At 48.5% G+C, this 19,984-nt stretch overlaps 1 protein-coding gene across 1 annotated transcript in view; it reads left to right on the forward strand.

Annotated features, from left to right (window-relative positions):
• LOC135916812 (phospholipid-transporting ATPase ABCA3-like) overlaps positions 1-19,984 on the forward strand; it is a 420,918-nt gene that overhangs the window by 347,998 nt on the left and 52,936 nt on the right. The window contains exon 19 of the mRNA XM_065450250.2: positions 9,558-9,731. Within this exon, the coding sequence (XP_065306322.1) occupies positions 9,558-9,731 (174 nt within the window). The remainder of the gene's footprint in view (positions 1-9,557; positions 9,732-19,984) is intronic.

Below are 19,984 nucleotides of genomic sequence, written 5' to 3' on the forward strand. Positions count from 1 at the left end.
GTCGTATACGTGGCGAGTCCAGACTCTCCGAAAAGAGTAAGAGATACTTTTTTTCTTAGTGTGTTCCAACTTTCTATTTGGTTTACTGACAGTCTATTAACATTTACATTCTAGTAACATGTGTTCATACACTGTCAAAATAGTTCTTTCTTGCTTTTGTATAAAAGATTGTTTTAAATAGACCTTTAAAAGACTTGCCTCTTACTTTTGTATAAAGAACATTTGTTCATACACCGTTAAAAGGCTTCTATTTACGTTTGTATGAGGAATACTTTAAATACACCGTTACCATATACGTTTTTCTCACTTTTCTTTAGATAACAGCTTTAATGCTCTGTTAAAAGGCTCGTTACTTTTGTGTAAAGAATGCTTACTGTACATTATCAAAATTTTTTTTCTGTAGGACATTTATGCACAGTACGTCAATAGTTCGTACGGTTTACCGAAAAGTACTTAGAATGGGAAGTAACTTGAAACTTCTTGATAAATTTTTCTAGCTTACAATAATGTTGATATATGCCACATTCAGGAATCAAGCTCTTTGTTTTAAATCACCGTTCCAATGCAAGTCGCTGGCGAATTGTTGACGAAGTGCTGCTAAAATGTTCAATGAAATATGTTCGTAAACTGTTAGAACTAATCATTTTAAAGGTTCTACTGGACTATGTATAGCCTGCGGTCACCTCAGCACAGGTCGAGAAAATTAGCTTGCGCTACACCAACTGGCCGGTGTGATCATGGCGGAGTACTGTGCACGCCGCGCATCAATTACACCGCTTTATCCCGGCCGTAGAGCTGGTTATATTTAAAGGCCGATTGACACTCGAGCCACACCACCCGCTTGCCGCGCGCGTGCGGTCGCGCGGAAAACCGCACCCTGGCGCACCCTCGTGCTTGCGTGCGCGCGCGCACGCACACACACGCACACGCACTCGCACACACATGCGGTAAAAACCGATATACAGTGAAACCTCGTTATAACGAACAGTTAAAAAGTCGGAAATTAGTTCGCTATATCCATAATTCGTAATATAAAATTTCGTAAAAAATACATGCAAGAGGAGCAAAATTAAATCAGAGAAGGCACAGCAACTCGAACGACGCTTACTTAGGTCACGTTAATTTATTTACGCACAAAGAACTGCGTTATCGCGGCCTGCTTCTTGGTGTTCATCGCATTCCGTATCACGCCCTGTTCCACAGTTTGCAAACACTCAACAAGGGCAAACCAACTGCCCTCAATAGCATTGCAGTGGCGGCGCAGTAAATCCAACGCAGCAAGTGCTTCTTGTGAAGTCGGAATGTTCTTATCGTCTACAGGGTCAGCCTGAGCTTCGCATGCGGGATATTCAGAGACTTCCGCAGCGATTTCGGCGTCCGTCAGTACAGCCGTGGTCGCTGAGATGTCGTCGCCACCTACGAAGTCTTCTACAGTCATTGTTGCGGGCATGTCACCAACACCAACATGGCCGTTGGTGGGCATGTCACCAACGGCCACGCCACTGCTAACACTAAAACGCAAAAGCAACATTCGATCACGCCGCTGCCACCACTGCTGAAGCGGTGGTGTTAGCGGTTGTGAGATGCGGACGATTTCTTTGGCCGTCAACTCTCGATGACGACGTGGCATCTGCGGCGCTGTCAGTGCCTGCGAGGTTGTCCTGAACGTTTGCTGCGCCGCACAACACACTTGTAGTGCAACGAAGCCTGCCGCCTGCTATTAAAGTGAGGTAGGGCTTGGCGTCGCGAAGTTCGTTATATCCGTTTTATGCCAAACCGCGTTCGCTATAGGAAGTTAAAAATACATGTGTTTGACAAAAATATTTCGGAAGAGTTCGATATATTCAATAATTCGTTATATGCGTGTTCGTTATATCGAGGTTTGACTGTACGTGTGTGCGAGTCTGCGAATTTTCGCCCGACCACAGGCGTGCGGCAGGCATGCGGCTCGAGCGTAAGTCGGCCCTCATACCACGCACTGCTATTGCAAGGCTGCCAGTTAGCTTTGTAAAGAGATGATCAGGTCAGTGCACTCCGCGGTATAAATAGTACGCTCTAAGCTGGAACATGTCAGCACAGTACCGTCAATGTATTAGTTAAAACAAAAAGGGCCAAAACTCAGAATAACACTGTTCTGAAACGTTGGCGCTGAAACATCCAAAAGGCTGCAAAGTACATATGCTGCTGAGTAAGAGCGATATGATACTGCGAGAAAGTAAAATTGAGGACAAACCAGGAATAATGAAATCAGATTATGAACAGTGCATTGGTAGCACCTCATTGTCGCTGTACAGCTCCGAGATATATTTCCTGCATTACACTGCTGGTTACTTGTGTGTTGTTTCGCCTTGTGCATGCAGAAGTGCACTGCAAATATTGTTTTATTTTTTACGCGATGCAGGGAATAAACTTGGTATAGTTGGTAGTTTACACTTGTCATGCCGATGCGTCCTTTTGTTTGTGTTGCTCGTGCAGAGAGTTAGGCTATCATCTGCGATTGCTTAAGAACAACACAAAAGCGGAAGCTGCACGCAACCCGCTGCATGTATACTGTTGTGTACTGCGCGGACGGTGACGCGCGCAGCGTGAAGAGCATGTAGATCAACGTGCTCTGGAACAGAGAATGCTTTATTCCGAACAGCGCGTGCTTCTTATATGCGCTGGCGGTTGCTTATCCCCTTCTGATAACGGACACTGAACGACACCTGCCAGCGCTATCACCTGTACTCGCTTCACTTGCAAAGAAGGAGGTCAACTTGCGCGTAAATCGTTGGCCAGCTGCGTGTAAGCCGAGCAACACACGTCCCGCGGTGCACAGCCGTACCGACATTATTTTAATTGCATGCGCGCGCGGCGTCAGCTTATGTAGAGACAGAAATAATCCGCTATCAAGAATTTAAAGATTGTTCGAATGCACAGTTTGACGGATTCGAATAAACCAATGACTGCTTCTTTAACTGTACACGAATCAGAAGCGTGAAGCGCAGAAAATGTGCGCTGTGAAAATCTTTACGCGACCGCCACTGAAGGCGTTGCGCTCGGAAGGAAGCGCTGCGTTGTCGCACTTCAAGGCTACGCACCTTCGTCGGACACCAGTGTCTCAGACAGGCGAAAACGTACGAAGACCCCTTGGTGTCCTGTCAACGCGAAAACTAAACAATGCCGAACCACAAAAGTGCTGTGTCCTTGCTCAGTTCTTGCTCACTCCACCCTATTCCTCGGAGAACGTCTCGATGCTTGCGGCTTCCCACATCCACCCATCGTCGTTCTACATAAACCGAACTGAGGTGAAACAGCGCGAAAAAGACGAGGACACAAGGAAACAAATACCACAGGCAAGCGCTGACTGCCAACTGGAAGTTTATTTGAAAATCACCGGACATTTATAGCTTCATCAGCATAGGCATACGCACATCATTCACAAAAACATCTGCAAATCATCATTTTAATCTTTCTTCCAAAAATGTTATTTCTTTTCCCCACAAGGCAAGAGAGAGAGTGCTTACACATTTATCGCCTTCCTTTCTTATATGAAAGGCCTCTACTATTTCGCTTTCCTACTTGCTCTTTCCTTTCCCTATGAATTTAGTCTTTTCAAATATGGGGGTGCATTGACACTTGTTACAGTGTCCAGCTAAATGACTCCCATAGCCATTTTTTAGGTTAGTGCTATGCTGACGAGCTCTTTCATTGAAGCACTGTCCCGTTTGACCTATATAAGATTTCCCACAGCTTAGCGGTATTTGATAGATGACATTGCGCCTGCACTCAGTGAAACGAGTTTTATGATTAGTGGTGCACAAGTGCCTTTCGCGCTTGTTCATGCGATTCCATATCGAGGACAACTTGCATGGGGCACTGAAAACCAAATTAATATTATGTCTATTGGAAACTTTCTTCAGATTGTGAGACAGCTTGTGTAGGTATGGCACCACGTGCGCTAGTCTTTTGTCTTTGTTTTCTTCTTGGGAAGCATCGGAACTTCTTTTCTCTTTCTGCAAAATGGCTTCGCATAGTGAAGTGATCACAGAACTGGGAAAGCCTGCGTTCTGTAGTCGCGATATCTGATTTAAAAACTATGATCGCACTCATGCTCACATGACTTACTAAGTGCTGCCTTAATGCACGTTGTCGCTATGCCTCTCTTAATCAATTTAGAGTATGCGCTGTCGTAACGCAACAAGGTTTTCTTAGATCCGGGATGATATCCGCAGCATACGTGCTCGTCCAAAGAAAAACAGAGGTTAATATCTAGAAACTGAATACGGTTGTTAATTGGCAATTCATAGGTGAACTTAAGTCCTCCCGATGAGTTGATGAACAGGTTCAAAATTTCTTCGACCGCGTCATGAAAATGCATACAGGAATCTTTCTTCATAACAATTAAGTAGTCGTCAACATATCTAAACACTCGCGTTACAGGCATGTCAAACAACTTAGCAGAAATTACATTGTCAACCGAGGATAAAAAAATGTCACATAAAATGGGGGCGATGGCTGATCCCATACAGATGCCAGTACGTTGGATGTAGAATTGGCCATCATAATTAAGAGCAGTTGAATGAAGATAAAAGTCTAAAAGCGCTAAAAAATTGTCGCTGTTGACATATACAGAATTCTGAAAATTAACTTCCCCGAAATCTTCTATCCTATCGCGCACAGCGCACATCAAACCATCTCGCGGCACAGAATAATACAAGTCCTCTACATCTACTGAAAATGCGGTTAGTGCGGTTCCCTGGTCTTCATTTATGGCCGAGATAACTTCTTCCGAGCTTCTTACCAGGAAAGGGTCATTTATCTGCAACATCTTGAGGTGGCCTTGCAGAACTTTTCCTACATGACATTGGCATGACGTCTTCTCGGACACAATAACCCTGAAAGGGTACTCAGGCTTGTGTGTCTTGCAAGTGAAGAAAACATCAAGGAAATCCGCCTCCGCTTTGTTCACAAGCTGCCGTAACGAGTCTAGGTGCAAGTCTTTGAGTAGCTTCAGGGCGGCCTTCCTTTGCTTTTTTGGGCCGAAGGGAACAGCTTTGAAATTCTTAATAATAGCTTGCATGGATTTCTGGTTCATAAGGTTTTTAGGCAGAACAACAAAACCGCCTTCTTTATCTGCCTGTAGTATTTCAAGCTCATCAATCTTTAGCTTCTTTACAATTTTCTCTATGGGAGGCGTACCTGATTTTCTACACGGTGCGTGTTTTAGGGCGCAGTCCACGGCTTCACCGACAACTCGTTCACGGTCTTGATCATCAACCCTGTCTCCTATGCTTCTACCCATGGCTAGGAGCTGTGGAGCAGTAAGTTTTGGCTCAAAACTATATTTCGGGCCTTTTTCCAGGGTCCTCCTAACTTGGTCGGGAATTCTAGCCTCCCCAAGCGTGGTGACTACGTTGGCATTGGTGATCCTGGTGCACGGCTTCGGTAAGGAGATCCTGGTGCGTTGCCACAGGAATTCTGTGGATTGCCCGGCAAGTCTCTTGTAGTCGTGCAGCGTTCGGTCCTGTTTGCAGGGGTCTTTTCTTTCTTCAACGAGTACTTTCAGCCAATCATTGTATAATCGCATTCGGCGCCATTTTTCAGACTTGAGTAATTTTCACATCCTTTTTGCGTGTCCCCAAGAAGGTTCTACGAGACCAAAAAGGGCTGTGATTTCAGGTGGCGTGATGCGTCTTCTCATAGGGAGGACTTAAGTTCACGTATGAATTTCCAATTAACAGCCGCATTCAGTTTCTAGAAATGAGCCTCTGTTTTTCTTTGGACGAGCACGTATGCTGGGGATATCATCCCGGATCTAAGAAAACCTTGTTGCGTTACGACAGCGCACACTCTAAATTGATTAAGAGAGGCATAGCGACAATGTGCATTAAGGCAGCACTTAGTAAGTGATGTGAGCAGGAGTGCGATCATAGTTATTTAAATCAGATATCGCGACTACAGAACGCAGGCTTTCCAAGTTCTGTGATCACTTCAGTATGCGAAGCAATTCTGCAGAAAGAGAAAAGAAGTTCCGATGCTTCCCAAGAAGAAAACAAAGACAAAAGACTAGCGCACATGGTGCCATACCTACACAAACTGTCTCACAATCTGAAGAAAGTTTCCAATAGACATAATATTAATTTGGTTTTCAGTGCCCCATGCAAGTTGTCCTCGATATGCAATCGCATGAACAAGCGCGAAAGGCACTTGTGCACCACTAATCATAAAACTCGTTTCACTGAGTGCAGGCGCAATGTCATCTATCAAATACCGCTAAGCTGTGGGAAATCTTATATAGGTCAAACGGGACAGTGCTTCAATGAAAGAGCTCGTCAGCCTAGCACTTACGTAAAAAATGGCTATGGGAGTCATTTAGCTGGACACTGTAACAAGTGTCAATGCACCCCCATATTTGAAAAGACTAAATTCGTAGGGAAAGCAAAGAGCAAGGAGGAAAGGGAAATAGTAGAGGCCTTTCATATAAGAAAGGAAGGCGATAAATGTGTAAACACTCCCTCTCTTGCCTTGTCGGGAAAAGAAATAACATTTTTGGAAGAAAGATGAAAATCATGATTTGCAGATGTTTTTGTGAATGATGTGCGCATGCCTATGCTGATGAAGCTATATATGTCCGGTGATTTTCAGATAAACTTCCAGCTGGCAGTCAGCGCTTGTCTGTGGTATTTGTTTCCTTGTGTCCTCGTCTTTTTCGCGCTGTTTCACCTCAGTTCTAAGTATGAACCAACTAGCCCTCATCAAGATCTTACTAATTACATAAACCGAAACGAGATTAATGTGACCCTACTCAACTATACCCGCAAAGCGCAGATGTAGGCGGCAGCAGAGTTTGCTAGTTTTGGGCCAGTTTGCCAGAACCTGCGCAACGGGCATAGCCGGGTTTGCACACATTATAGACCACTTTTTACCAATGTCTCTAAGTCTCGTGGTCTAGATCTGGGTACCTGAAATAGCCACGTGCGATAACCTTCATTCCGGTTATTCCCACATGCGATCTCATGAAGCTCCTTTAATATTAAAGAACAGAACGGCCTAGGTAACAGCACGTGGTGACACCACTAGAACCGTGACTCCTGACACAGTCTTGTCTTTCGAAGAACGGTTCAAAATGTTGCAGTTACTGCACGTCGGTTTGCTACACGTGTGTTGTCGCCACGTCGGGCAATGACGTATAGGTTACGTGAAACCAAAGTCAGCGGAAGTAGTGCAGAAATACCGCTTCTGCTCGCTGCAAAAAATGGGCACCGAGCCGCCACTACAGCCGTCTTGCCAGAGGACTCTGTATACAGGACTATCAACGACTTCCTGCCACAGCATCGAAATAAAAGCGGGATGGCTCCCTCGTGTAAGTCTACGAAGACGACGCGTCTGCCCCTCTACCAAGGACGAGGATAGCATAAAGCGCAAGCACCATCGCTGTCCTCTGGGCGACAACCGGATCCGACAACAGTACGACAAATAGAGACTTAAAATTTGAAGGACGCTTAAGCTTCGCCTTTAGGAGTGGAACACACAACATTCAAGGTCTCCTGCCTGCTTCTCACGCTTACAGGCAACTGCAGCTTATGTAACCGGAATGTTTACCGGGAAACGCCGGCGCCAAACCGCTATGCACGAAGGCGAGCTTTCTAGTACACACGCGGCCTCTTGCCTGAGCCGATCCCGGAGATAGTGCACAGCCGTGCCAAAAGAATACGTCATTTTCAGCTTTCTGTTATTGTTCGGCACTTTTAATGTTTCAGTCTGAGATGATTTAACATAAAAGGCACGCGCTGTCGCTTCTTTGTTTCATGATATTATGCGAAGCATATTACGAGAGCTCAACCCAGCTCCTCAGGCGCGGCGGTGTCGCCTTCATTACCACGTGACACCGTGACGTCACGACAGGAGATACGGGGCTCCAACTCGCGCCGTCGCTCGCGGCGGTATATAAGCAGCTGCGCTAGCAGACACTCACGAGGTGAGATGCCTCCTGGAGACAGAGCTGCTCGTTGGAATGAGAAGCGAAGGTTGCGGCGTGCTACAGAGACTGACTTTCTAGGTGGCTTCGGCTCAACTCTTGCAAGATGGGCTGGGTGGGAATCGAACCAGGGTCTCCGGAGTGTGAGACGGAGACGCTACCATTGAGCCACGAGTACGATGCTTCAAAGCGGTACAAAAGCGCCTCTAGTGAATGCGGTGTTGCCTTGGAAACGAGCTGTTTCTAAGGCTCAGGCATGCGTCGCTTGCTCAGGCGCAAATTTCGTTGCCGCGCCGAACGCTGCGTTGCTCGACGCTCACCGCGTCCAATGCGGGGCGCGTAGTCGCTGCGCCGTAGCCCATTGTCTTACACCCCTTGGCGGGTCGACGGGAACGCTGTCGCGTTCCGCTCTTGAAGGCGAAGCAGAGTAATGCATGAGTTGTTTCTTCGTCTAGCCGAACCAAATATAGCCAAGCAACAGCAGTTCACCAGGCTAAACAGTGGTTCAACAACTAAAATAAAGGCTAGTATGCTTCGCATCCTGGGCTTAACCTTAGCTAAGCCACAGCCATTTTTTTGTTTGTGGGCTGACATTCTAGAAATTTTGAGGAATTTTGTCAAGAATGTAAGAAAAGGTATGAGCAACCTTAAGTGGTGTGGCAATATAAGCCACGTATACCGCATGTCATATAGCAAAACAGGGCAAATATACATATACCGAAATATATATATAGCAATTTTCGTCCACGCCAACGCCGGCTACGACGCCAACGCTCGACACCGGATTTTCTACGACGCGGGGCCCTTAACGATACCGCGTTATTATCCACGTCTTAAGAACTGTTTCCCTAGGAAGCTTTAGCAGACAACCTGGATACAAGTCGAGAAGCTTGAGTCTTCTCACACAGTTGCGTGAGAAAGCTTGTGTAGGTATGGCACCACGTGCGCCAGTCTTTTGTCTTTGTTTTCTTCTTGGCAAGCATCCGAACTTCTTTTCTCTTTCTGCAGAATTGCTTCGCATACTGAAGTGATCACAGAACTGGGAAAGCCTGCGTTCTGTAGTCGCGATATCTGATTTAAAAAACTATGATCGCACTCCTGCTCACATGACTTACTAAGTGCTGCCTTAATGCACATTATCGCTATGCCTCTCTTAATCAATTTAGAGTGTGCGCTGTCGTAACGCTGTCGTAACTTCGTTGAGTCTTCGACAACAACGGAGGTGCCTGGAAATTGCAGCAACAGCCTGTGCGCATCTATACATAGCCTCCGGAGAGCATAGAAAATTTCATGGTAGTTGTTAGGCGTCATCTCCCTCTTATCCCACCTAGATATAATATGCACTCGAGCTACCTAAAATAAAAACAATTAGACATAATGACCATTTGTTTGTTACTTGGGGCGAAGTTTCTGGGTGCAGATATCACAGGAGTCCATTTCCATTCCTACCTATATTGCTTCCGAATTAAAAAAAAACGCTTTAAAGCACCCCCATGTGGCCAGCGTGCCGTTATTGCAGTGTTACTGTGTCCGCATGCCACATACAGCTCTATCCCCGGCCTGCGCAACTCGCGTCCATTTTGTCATGCATGCGCAGCGGCGGCGGCAAGCGGAAGCTGTCGATAGCCGCCGCGCTAATAGGTCTGCCCCGACTGGTGTTCCTCGACGAGCCCACTGCCGGCGTGGACGTAGTCGCCAAGACGCGTATATTCGCTGCACTGGCCGACATCATGAACCACTCCGGAATGGCGGTCGTACTCACTTCGCACAGGTAAGCCAACCTCCAACGCGGAAGGGGCATTCTGTGCTTTTATCGCAAGCTGGGGAACTACGCCTTCGAATTGTTGCGCTGATACACGATATATCTTGAAGCGGAACAAAAAGCGAAGACAGTAGAACAAGCCACGGAAAAGTGGCGCTAGGATAGAAAGGCGACTTTACGATCAGGTGCGCACAGTGCACGCGGTGCTTCCAGCTGGCACACTCGGGTGAGCGTCGTGCAATCATTCGCGCGCGCCAGATGGGTCGCACCGTATACCTGCAAGGCGCAAAGTAAGCCGGCTTCTTCGTAGCAGGTATAAAAAACTAACTGCAGTGATCGCGCTAATTATCCCCAAGGCGACAGCACGGAAAATGCTACGTACTCATGGTAGATTCGGTTCATACCAACACTACAAAGCCACATGCACGCCTAATCTACGGCTATATTATTACGGTCCATGTACGCGCCACATACCCTTGATCTGCGCACTAGTCTTCACACGACACGAGGATTAAGTTCACTAAACGCCAGCAAATATATCTCCAAAGAACGACATGAACAGCCATACCTGCACCTTTTTCTTTTCTCTGGTAATTCGGCATTCTGATTACCTAACGACAAGCGATGCTTTATTCCCCGGCTACGAACATGGGTGCATGACCGATCGTCCAACGTAAATTTTCATGCCGCCGATGTTCTTCCCGCGAAACGGGAGCAAGCTTTCATAGCCTATCCTGTGCAATTCCGCCATCTTATGCAGCTGGTGATCGTTTCTTCAGCCTTAGCATGCTAACCAGGCTACGACAGGCGGAATATATATAGCCGAAACAGAAACTGCACAAAACTAATATATATATATATATATATATATATATATATATATATATATATATATATATATATATATTGTCACGTGGTCGTGACGTCAAAGAACACACTACCAATACTGTGAACGAATAAACTAACTTTTATTGGGCGAACCTGTGTCCCCCAAAACAGGCTACACTTACAGCACAACGATAGCGGCGAACACGCTCGGCGATCGTCGAAAATCTGATCAGCGGGTCAAGCGCGTCGGCTTTTATACAGTAGTCATCGAATTTTCCAGACTAATCGTCGGGACCCGCATGCCTTCTACAAAGTTCTACACCTTTCGCGTCAAGCGATGAAATCAGATAACCCAAGGTTCGGCGACAACAGACTGCGGATAGAAGCATCGATAACTTTCCAGAAACTTCGGATACATGCAGGCGCGTCCCGCGCTGTGCGATAACATTTGTTAGGCGGCAAAACGTGTCGCCCGATAAAGACAAGTACACGTGTCCATACCCCCCTCTTAAAAAGCATCGACCCGACGCTACACACAAACGAAAGAAAAACGCCCGTAGCAAAGAAAACAAAAATAAGGAATTTCGTCAGCGTCGGTAAACGGGTTTAAAGCGCACCACGTGGACCACTTCAGATCGTGCGCGGCGGCTATGTGAATGCGAAATGCCGTCTGGCACGACCTCATAGTCCAGAGCGCCAACACGTCTGATGACCTTGTAGGGTCCGAAGTAGCGTCGGAGTAGTTGTTCACTGAGTCCTCGTCGGCGTATCGGAGTCCATACGCAAACACGGTCGCCGGGCTGGTACTCGACGAAGCGTCGTCGTAGGTTGTAGTGTCGGCTGTTGGTCCTCTGCTGGTTCTTGATCCGCAGGCGGGCGAGCTGTCGGGCTTCTTCGGCGTGATGTAGATAGGTAGCGACGTCAAGGTTCTCCTCGTCATTGACGTGCGGCAGCATGGCGTCGAGCGTTGGGTTCCTGCCGTAAACGAACTTGAACGGCGTTATCTGTGTTGTTTCTTGCACCGCCGTGTTGTAAGCGAATGTAACGTAAGGCAGGACGGCATCCCAGGTCTTGTGTTCGACGTCGACGTACATCGCTAGCATGTCGGCGAGGGTCTTATTCAGCCGCTCCGTAAGCCCATTCGTCTGCGGATGGTAGGCTGTTGTCCTCCTGTGGCTTGTCTGACTGTACTTCAGAATGGCTTGGGTGAGCTCCGCTGTAAAGGCCGTTCCTCTGTCGGTGATGAGGACTTCTGGGGCGCCATGTCGCAGCAGGATGTTTTCGACAAAGAATTTCGCCACTTCGGCTGCGCTACCTTTCGGCAGTGCTTTAGTTTCAGCGAAGCGGGTGAGGTAGTCCGTCGCCACGACGATCCACTTATTTCCGTTTGTTGACGTCGGAAAGGGTCCCAGCAAGTCGATACCAATCTGCTGGAATGGTCGGCAAGGAGGCTCGATTCGCTGTAGTAATACGGCTGGCCTTGTCGGCGGTGTCTTGCGTCGCTGACAGTCTCGGCATGTTCTGACATAACGGGCGACGTCGGCGGCCAGGCGCGGCCAATAATACTTTTCTTGTATCCTCGATAGTGTCCGGAAAAATCCGGCGTGTCTAACGGTCGGATTGTCATGTAGGGCATGCAATACTTTTGGACGAAGTCCTGACGGGACAACAAGAAGGTAGTTGGCGCGGACTGGTGAGAAGTTCTTCTTCACGAGCAGATTGTTTTGAAGCGTGAAGGAAGATAATCCGCGCCTAAACGCCCTGGGGACAACGTCGGTGTGCCCTTCCAAATATTCGACGAGGCCTTTTAGCTCCGGGTCTGCCCGTTGCTGTTCAGCGAAGTCTTCCGCGCTTATCATTCCAAGGAAGGCGTCGTCATTCTCGTCGTCTTGCAGCGGCGGGTCAATGGAAGCGCGTGATAGGCAATCGGCATCGGAGTGTTTTCGTCCGGACTTGTAGGTTACAGTGATGTCGTGTTCTTGTAGTGTGAGGCTCCACCGCGCCAGTCATCCTGAAGGATCCTTTATACTCGCTAGCCAACACAGTGTGTGATGGTCACTGACGACTTTGAATGGCCTGCTATAAAGATAAGGGCGAAATTTAGCTGTAGCCCAAACGATGGCGAGGCATTCCTTTTCGGTCGTCGAATAGTGGCCTTCCGCTTTTGACGGCAACCGGCTAGCGTAAGTTATCACGTGTTCGACTCAGTTTCTCCTCTGGACTAAAACGGCACCGAGGCCTAGGCTACTGGCGTCAGTATGGATTTCTGTATCGGCGTACTCGTCGAAGTGCGCAAGTACCGGCGGCGACTGCATGCGTCGTTTGAGTTCTTCAAATACGTCGGCCTGCGACGTTTCCCACTTGGAGTCAACATCACATTTAGTTAGACGTGTCAACGGCTCGGCGATGCGTGAAAAGACCTTGACAAAGCGCCTGTAGTAGGCACACATGCCAAGGAATCTACGCACTGCCTTCTTGTTGATGGGTTGCGGGAACTGTGCGATTGCAGCTGTCTTTTGCGGGTCTGGACGGACACCAAATTTGCTGATTACGTGGCCTAGGAACAGAAGCTCATCATAACCGAAGCGGAATTTTTCTGGCTTCAGAGTAAGCCCTGACGACTTGATGGCCTCTAGTACTGTCGCAAGCCGCTTGAGGTGATCGTCGAAATTTCCGGCGAAGACGACGACGTCATCCAAGTAAACGAGACAGGTCTGCCACTTCAATCCAGCTAAAACCGTGACCATTACGCGCTGGAACGTTGCAGGCGCCGAGCACAGTCCAAATGGCATAACCTTGAACTCGTAGAGGCCGTCTGGGGTGATGAAGGCCGTCTTTTCGCGATCTCTTTCGTCGACTTCTATTAGCCAATAGCCAGACTTGAGGTCCATCGACGAGAAGTATTTAGCGTTGCAGAGCCGATCCAATGCGTCGTCTATTCGTGGGAGGGGGTATACGTCCTTCTTCGTGATCTTGTTCAGACGACGGTAATCGACGCAGAAACGTTGGGTTCCGTCCTTTTTCTTTACCAGGACAAGAGGGTGTGTCCACGGGCTTTTCGACGGCTGGGTGATGTCGTTGCGCAGCATTTCGTCGACTTGTTCTCTTATAGCTGCACGTTCTCGCGGCGAAACTCGGTAAGGGCTCTGGCGGAGTGGTCGAGCGCACTCCTCGGTGATTATGCGATGTTTGGCGACTAGCGTTTGTCGAATCCTCGATGACGTCGAAAAGCAGCCTTTCTATCATCGGAGCAGACTTCTGAGCTACTGTTGCTTAATCACGGGGAGACTTGGATTAATGTCGTAGTCTGGTTCGGGAACCATGGTCGTCGGGGTAGATGCGGCGGAATCCGAGAGGACAAACGCATTACTGGTTTCCAGAATTTCCTCGATGTACGCGATTGTCGTGCCTTTGTTGGTCTTCTTGAACTCCTGGCTGAAGTTTGTCAGCAACACTTTAGTTTTCCCTCCATGCAGTCGAGCGATCCCTCTTGCGACGCAAATTTCACGGTCTAGCAGTAGACGTTGGTCACCCTCGATGACGCCTTCTACGTCGGCAGGCGTTATGGTGCCTACGGATATGACAATGCTGGAGCGAGGTGGGATGCTGACTTCACTTTCGAGCACACTTAAGGCATGGTGACTACTAGAGCTCTCCAGCGGTATCGCTCGATCTTCCGACAGCGTTATGGACTTCGACTTCAGGTCAACGATTGCGCCCTGTTGGTTCAGCAAGTCCATGCCGAGAATGACGTCTCGCGAACACTGTTGGAGGATAATGAAGGTGGCAGGGTAAGTCCGGCCATGAACGGTAATTCTTGCCGTGCAGATTCCAGTTGGCGTAATGAGGTGTCCTCCAGCGGTCCGAATTTGGGGGCCCTCCCATGCAGTCTTAACCTTCTTCAACTGGGCGGCGATGTGTCCACTCATTACGGAGTAATCGGCCCCTGTGTCGACTAAGGCAGTGGCTGCGTGGCCGTCGAGAAGTACGTCGAGGTCGGTGGTTCTTTGTCTGGCGTTGCAGTTGGGTCTTGGCGTCGGATCACGGCTGCGTCGCGTTGAACTGAAGCTGGAACGTCGCGTCGTCAAGCCGTCTTTCGTCGGTGTAGTCTCGGCTTCCCGACTTCTTCGGGACGGCGGCGTGTCGTCATTAGGTCGTCGAGATGGTTTCTTCGTCGTCTTCGTCGGCGTCGGAGGATCTTCGTCAGTTCGACGAACAGCAACTGCACCTCCATCGGTTGCTGCTTTTAGTTTTCCGGATATGGGCTCGCAGAGCGGCCCCGGGCTGGGCCGGTGTATGGTCGGCGCTGCGGCGACAGGTAGCGGCCTGGTGACGGCGAACAGGATGGTCGTCGAGGGCTCCATTGAGTAGCGGCGAGGTAGTCGGCGATGTCACGTGGGCGCTCTCCAAGCTGTGGACGCGGCGCGTTGACGGCGAACCCTGTCAGTCCCAAGTCGCGGTATGGGCATCGGCGATACACATGGCCGGCTTCTCCGCAGTGATAGCAGAGCGGGCGGTGGTCAGGAGCGCGCCAAACGTCTGTCTTCCTCGGGTAGCTGCGCTGGGCGACGGGTGGGCGTGCTGGCGGCGGCGGTGGTGGTCGACGGAATTGCGGCGTTACGGGGCCCTGGCGCGGTCGTGGAGGGGGACCCTGACGGCGGGCCACGGCGGCGTAGGTCATCGCTTGCGGCTGAGGCTGCGGCGATGCAGGGGCTACTCCGAGTTGTTGTTGGAGCTGCTCACGTACGGTGTCGGCAATCGAAGCCACTTGAGGCTGTGATGATGGGAACAGCTTTTGTAGCACCTCCCGCACGACAACTCGGATAGTCTCGCGTAGGTCGTCGGTGGCCAGTGACTGAATTCCGGCGTAGTTTGTCGAGTTCCTGCGGTAGTCGAATTGCCGGTTTCTCATCTCGAGTGTCTTCTCTATGCTGGTGGCCTCGCGAAGAAACTCGTCGACGGTCTTCGGTGGGCTTCCTACCTTCCTACCGCGCATGAGTAGGCGGACTTTCTTCTCCTCGGGCATTTCAGGGTTGGCGTGGCGGAAGAGACGGCTCATTTCCTCCGTGAAGATCGTGGTTGTCTCTTTTGGTAGCTGCACCCGGGTTTCTAATAGCGCTTGGGCTCGTTCTCGGCGCACGACGCTTGCGAATGTCTGCAGGAAGCCGCTACGGAAAAGTTCCCAGGTCATTAAGGTGGCTTCTCGGTTCTCAAACCACGTCCTGGCCGCGTCTTCTAATGCGAAGAAGACATGTCGCAGTTTGTCGTCGCTTTTCCAGTTGTTAAACGCAGCGACTCTCTCATACGTCTCAAGCCAGCTTTCCGGGTCCTCGAAAGTTGAATCGCAGAACGTCGGAGGCTCCCTGGGCTGCTGCAGCACGACGGAGGACGCTGGGGCTGCCATTTGGGTGGACTTGGTGGCGATCTTCCTAGTCGTCTCAGGCAAAAGTCCGTGCTCCGGGGGCAGACCTTGCAGCCTGCAGCTACCTCGATGGTTCTTGGCGACGTTGGTATCTTCCGCGTGAGAGTTTAAGTCACGGCTTTGTGGGGGCGTCCGGTACATGAACGCAAAGCACCTGCACCAGATGTCACGTGGTTGTGACGTCAAAGAACACAGTAGCAATACTGTGAACGACAAAATTAACTTTTATTGGGCGAACCTGTGCACCACAATACAGGCTACACTTATAGCACAACGATAGCGGAGAACACGCTCGGCGATCGTCGAAAATCTGATCAGCGGGTCAAGCGCGTCGGCTTTTATACAGTAGCCATCGAATTTTCCAGACTAATCGTCGGGACCCACATGCCTTCTACAAAGTTCTACACCATTCGCGTCAAGCGATGAAATAAGATAACCCAAGGTTCGGCGACAACAGACTGCGGATAGAAGCATCGATAACTTTCCAGAAACTTCGGATATATGCAGGCGCGTCCCGCGCTGTGCCATAACATTTGTTGGGCGGCAAAACGTGTCGCCCGATAAAGACAAGTACACCTGTCAATACCCCCCTCTTCAAATCGGGCGGCAGTATATATATATATATATATATAGATATATATACATATATATATATATATATATATATATATATATATATATATATATATATATATATATATATATATATATATATATAGGGTGTCCCACGTAACTCGAGCCAAGAATTAAATGTACTCAATACCTAAATTTATTTACCGAAATCTGTAATTATTGGCTGACGACCCCAAGTATGATAGATTTGTAGAGCACCTTTAGAAACCACCGATCGATTTGTTCACTTGAAGATGCGCCTCACGTAGTCCGTTTTTCCGGCTTCCAAAGAAGGCCTGCGAAATACGAAAAAATCCACGTGACGGAGCGTCTGCGCTGCGGTATTGTGCTGCTCTCAAGCGTGTGTTCGGTGAACAAGGTCGGCTGCATCGTGACTGGCGACGAGGCAGCGGCAGAGCGTTCTTTCTCTCCTCCGCAGCGCTCGGCCAGCAGCATGCATTTTCGCCGTCATCCGACGGCGAAAATGCACAAATCATGTGCACCACCACGTCAAAAACTTTAGCTGCGTTGGCCATACGCTCTCACCAGCGTCTGCGCGCTACACGTAATCGCGATAGCACATTTCTGTGTCGCTTCCTCTGGGGCATGTTCACATAAAAACACATTTCTGACTGTGGCAGTTGAACTATACGGACCCTAGTGCAACCACCTGCTCTACTTATTAGACCACAACCCGCCGTGGTTGCTCAGTGGCTATGGTGTTGGGCTGCTGAGCACGAGGTCGCGGGATCGAATCCCGGCCACGGCGGCCGCATTTCGATGGGGGCGAAATGCGAAAACACCCGTGTACTTAGATTTAGGTGCACGTTAAAGAACCCCAGGTGGTCGAAATTTCCGGAGTCCTCCACTACGGCGTGCCTCATAATCAGAAAGTGGTTTTGGCACGTAAAACCCCATAAATTATTATTATTAGACCACAGACGGGTGCATGGCATGGCAGAATACCAACGTTACCAAGCGTCGCACGTGCATCCTAACGCTTCATAAGGTTGGCGCCTGCCTAACATCAAACAAAACCAATTTGCTTCCCAAGCGTGAGAGTGCGCCAACTTTTCTGATTCTTCCCCAGCTTGAGTCATTTTGTACCATTGCAACACCCTCACGTCTGGGCGTCCTTACTATGTGCACTACCTGCAGGATCGGCTCACGTTGTAAGGAAACACACTGTAACGCTTCAACGCTGGAGCTCAGTAAATGCCTTGTTCCGTCACCGTGCCATTGTTTCTCGTACTACAAGGAAAGAGTGCGCTATCTGGTAATACTTTATGGAAACCCGAATTGGTGCCAGGCGGCCAGTTAAGCGCACAATGCTTCGCATAATGTTTATTCACACTGTGTGTAGGATCAGCATAAATGTTACTATGAAATACAACTCCGCTCAATGATCCTGTGCACTTTTTCATAAAAGTCGCTTTTATTCTTGACACGATCCCCTAGACGTTGATGTGTCGAATAACCTTTCTGCGTTGAAAAGTGCGTACGTTGCTGACGCTACACAGACACTTTGCTATTGGCAACTCCAGAATCCGTTACTTATGCTGGCAACACTGTCCAAATATTCGAAGATGGCTAAGACATCCAAGTCCACGACGGCTCTTTCGCTTGAAGGATGCGCTCACGCGTTTCTCTTTTGTGGCATTGAATCGAGGTGTTTCGTCGAAGCCAAAGGATGCCTTGCTGCCGATTACCTTATTTTAATCGGTCTCGAAGATTTCAGCGACAAAACCGCGAAAATGATGGCGCTTTGCGAGTCAATGTCCTGCCTTCCCAGCGAACCACACCATATCTTTTTAAAGAAAAAGAACATTTGAAGCGAGCGAGAGGTTTAATAAAATGGAGTTTGTGCGTAGCGCACCTCCGAAAGGTGCAAGCACTCGTTCGCGGCGTTGCTCCACTGGTACAGGTACAACACTTGACTGTTTTCGACCTTATTGGGCAACTCCGCACTGCGACCCGTGTTGTAGTATATCACATATAGCATCTCACAATCTATTATCAGTAACGTCTGTCCTGCTTTCAGAAGCTAACTATATATATTCTGCACTGAGGGTAAATGCTGTAACGTTACCTGTTCAACGTTTCTTTGTATAAAAGCAAATGAGACCCGTCTGTGAGTCGGGGCCGCACCTTTAATTTTAAATTTATATGATACGTGTGGTCTGGTCGCCTGCATCAGATTACTGCTGCTTATTCATGCTTGCAGTACGGAGTGTTCGAGGTAGGGCTCGGGCCAGCGAACCCAGCAAACACCCACCGCCCGTAGAAATTGTCTAACCCTAGTGAAACCCGAGAAGTGACTAACAACCAATCGGACAAAGTTTAGTTCCGTCCAACAAGTTTCCACAACATTGCGAAGGTTCTTTTTTTTGGGGGGGGGGGGGAGTCTGGGAGTAATTGCCGTGAAATCGCTATGAAATCTTGTAATCAACACATATTGGCGCCTATCTTGTAAAAAGTTGGCAAGTAAGTGTAAAAACGAACCTCGAAATCCCAGTGAAGAAAGTTTATCAAGCTTAAGAACGAAGCAGATGCTATCGAAGGCTTTGCTTGCGTAAAAAAAAAAGTGAGCATACGACTTGATTCTTATCAAAAGCTGAATTTAGTACGTCAGAGAATTCTTCACGAAGATCTGTTGTTCCTTTTCCTATTACGCAGCTGTACTGACAAGGTGATAGAACAATGTGCGTATTCAAAAAATTCATCGTGGTAAGTAGGCGCTTTTCAAAAATTTGGCCAGTGCATGGCAGAATAGAGATAGGTCAGTAATTACTCATCGCGTTGCTGGAATCAACCTTATACAAAGGTATAACTTGAGCAGTTGTCATAGAAGTCGGTATTATACACCTGCAAACGATATTATTAAGGACGACTAGTAGGACATCCTTAATAGCCTTAAAATTTCTACATTTCATAAACAGTGAGGCAGTCCTGACCAGGAGAGTTGCTAGGTTTAAGACTGAAAAGTATACACCTTAAATCACTTTCGGTAATGTGAGGAAGGAAAGTAGATTCCGTCACACTGGGAGGCATAGGACAGTCGGTAGGCGGGGTACGACATGCACCAGAGACCAGAGAAAATAGTTTGTTAAAGTCATTGGCCATGCTCTGTCCATCTTTATGGAAATATGAGATGAAATATGTATCATTATAAATAGCAGCACTCACTCCTTTCAGGTTATTTACCAGTAACCAGGTTTTGTTGCTGTTGAAACGTGCGTCATTAAACTGAGACCTGAAGTGGTTGCGCTTAGCCAGACGAATCATGGCATTAACACGGTTACATTCACGGTTAAACTGCAGTCGTAGTTCAGAACAGTTTGGGGCACGTCTCGATCGAGCCCCGAGCAGATGTTTCTCTTTAATGGCCTCCAGTATTATG

Source organism: Dermacentor albipictus, chromosome 1, assembly GCF_038994185.2.
Source record: "Dermacentor albipictus isolate Rhodes 1998 colony chromosome 1, USDA_Dalb.pri_finalv2, whole genome shotgun sequence".
NCBI lineage: Eukaryota > Metazoa > Arthropoda > Arachnida > Ixodida > Ixodidae > Dermacentor > Dermacentor albipictus.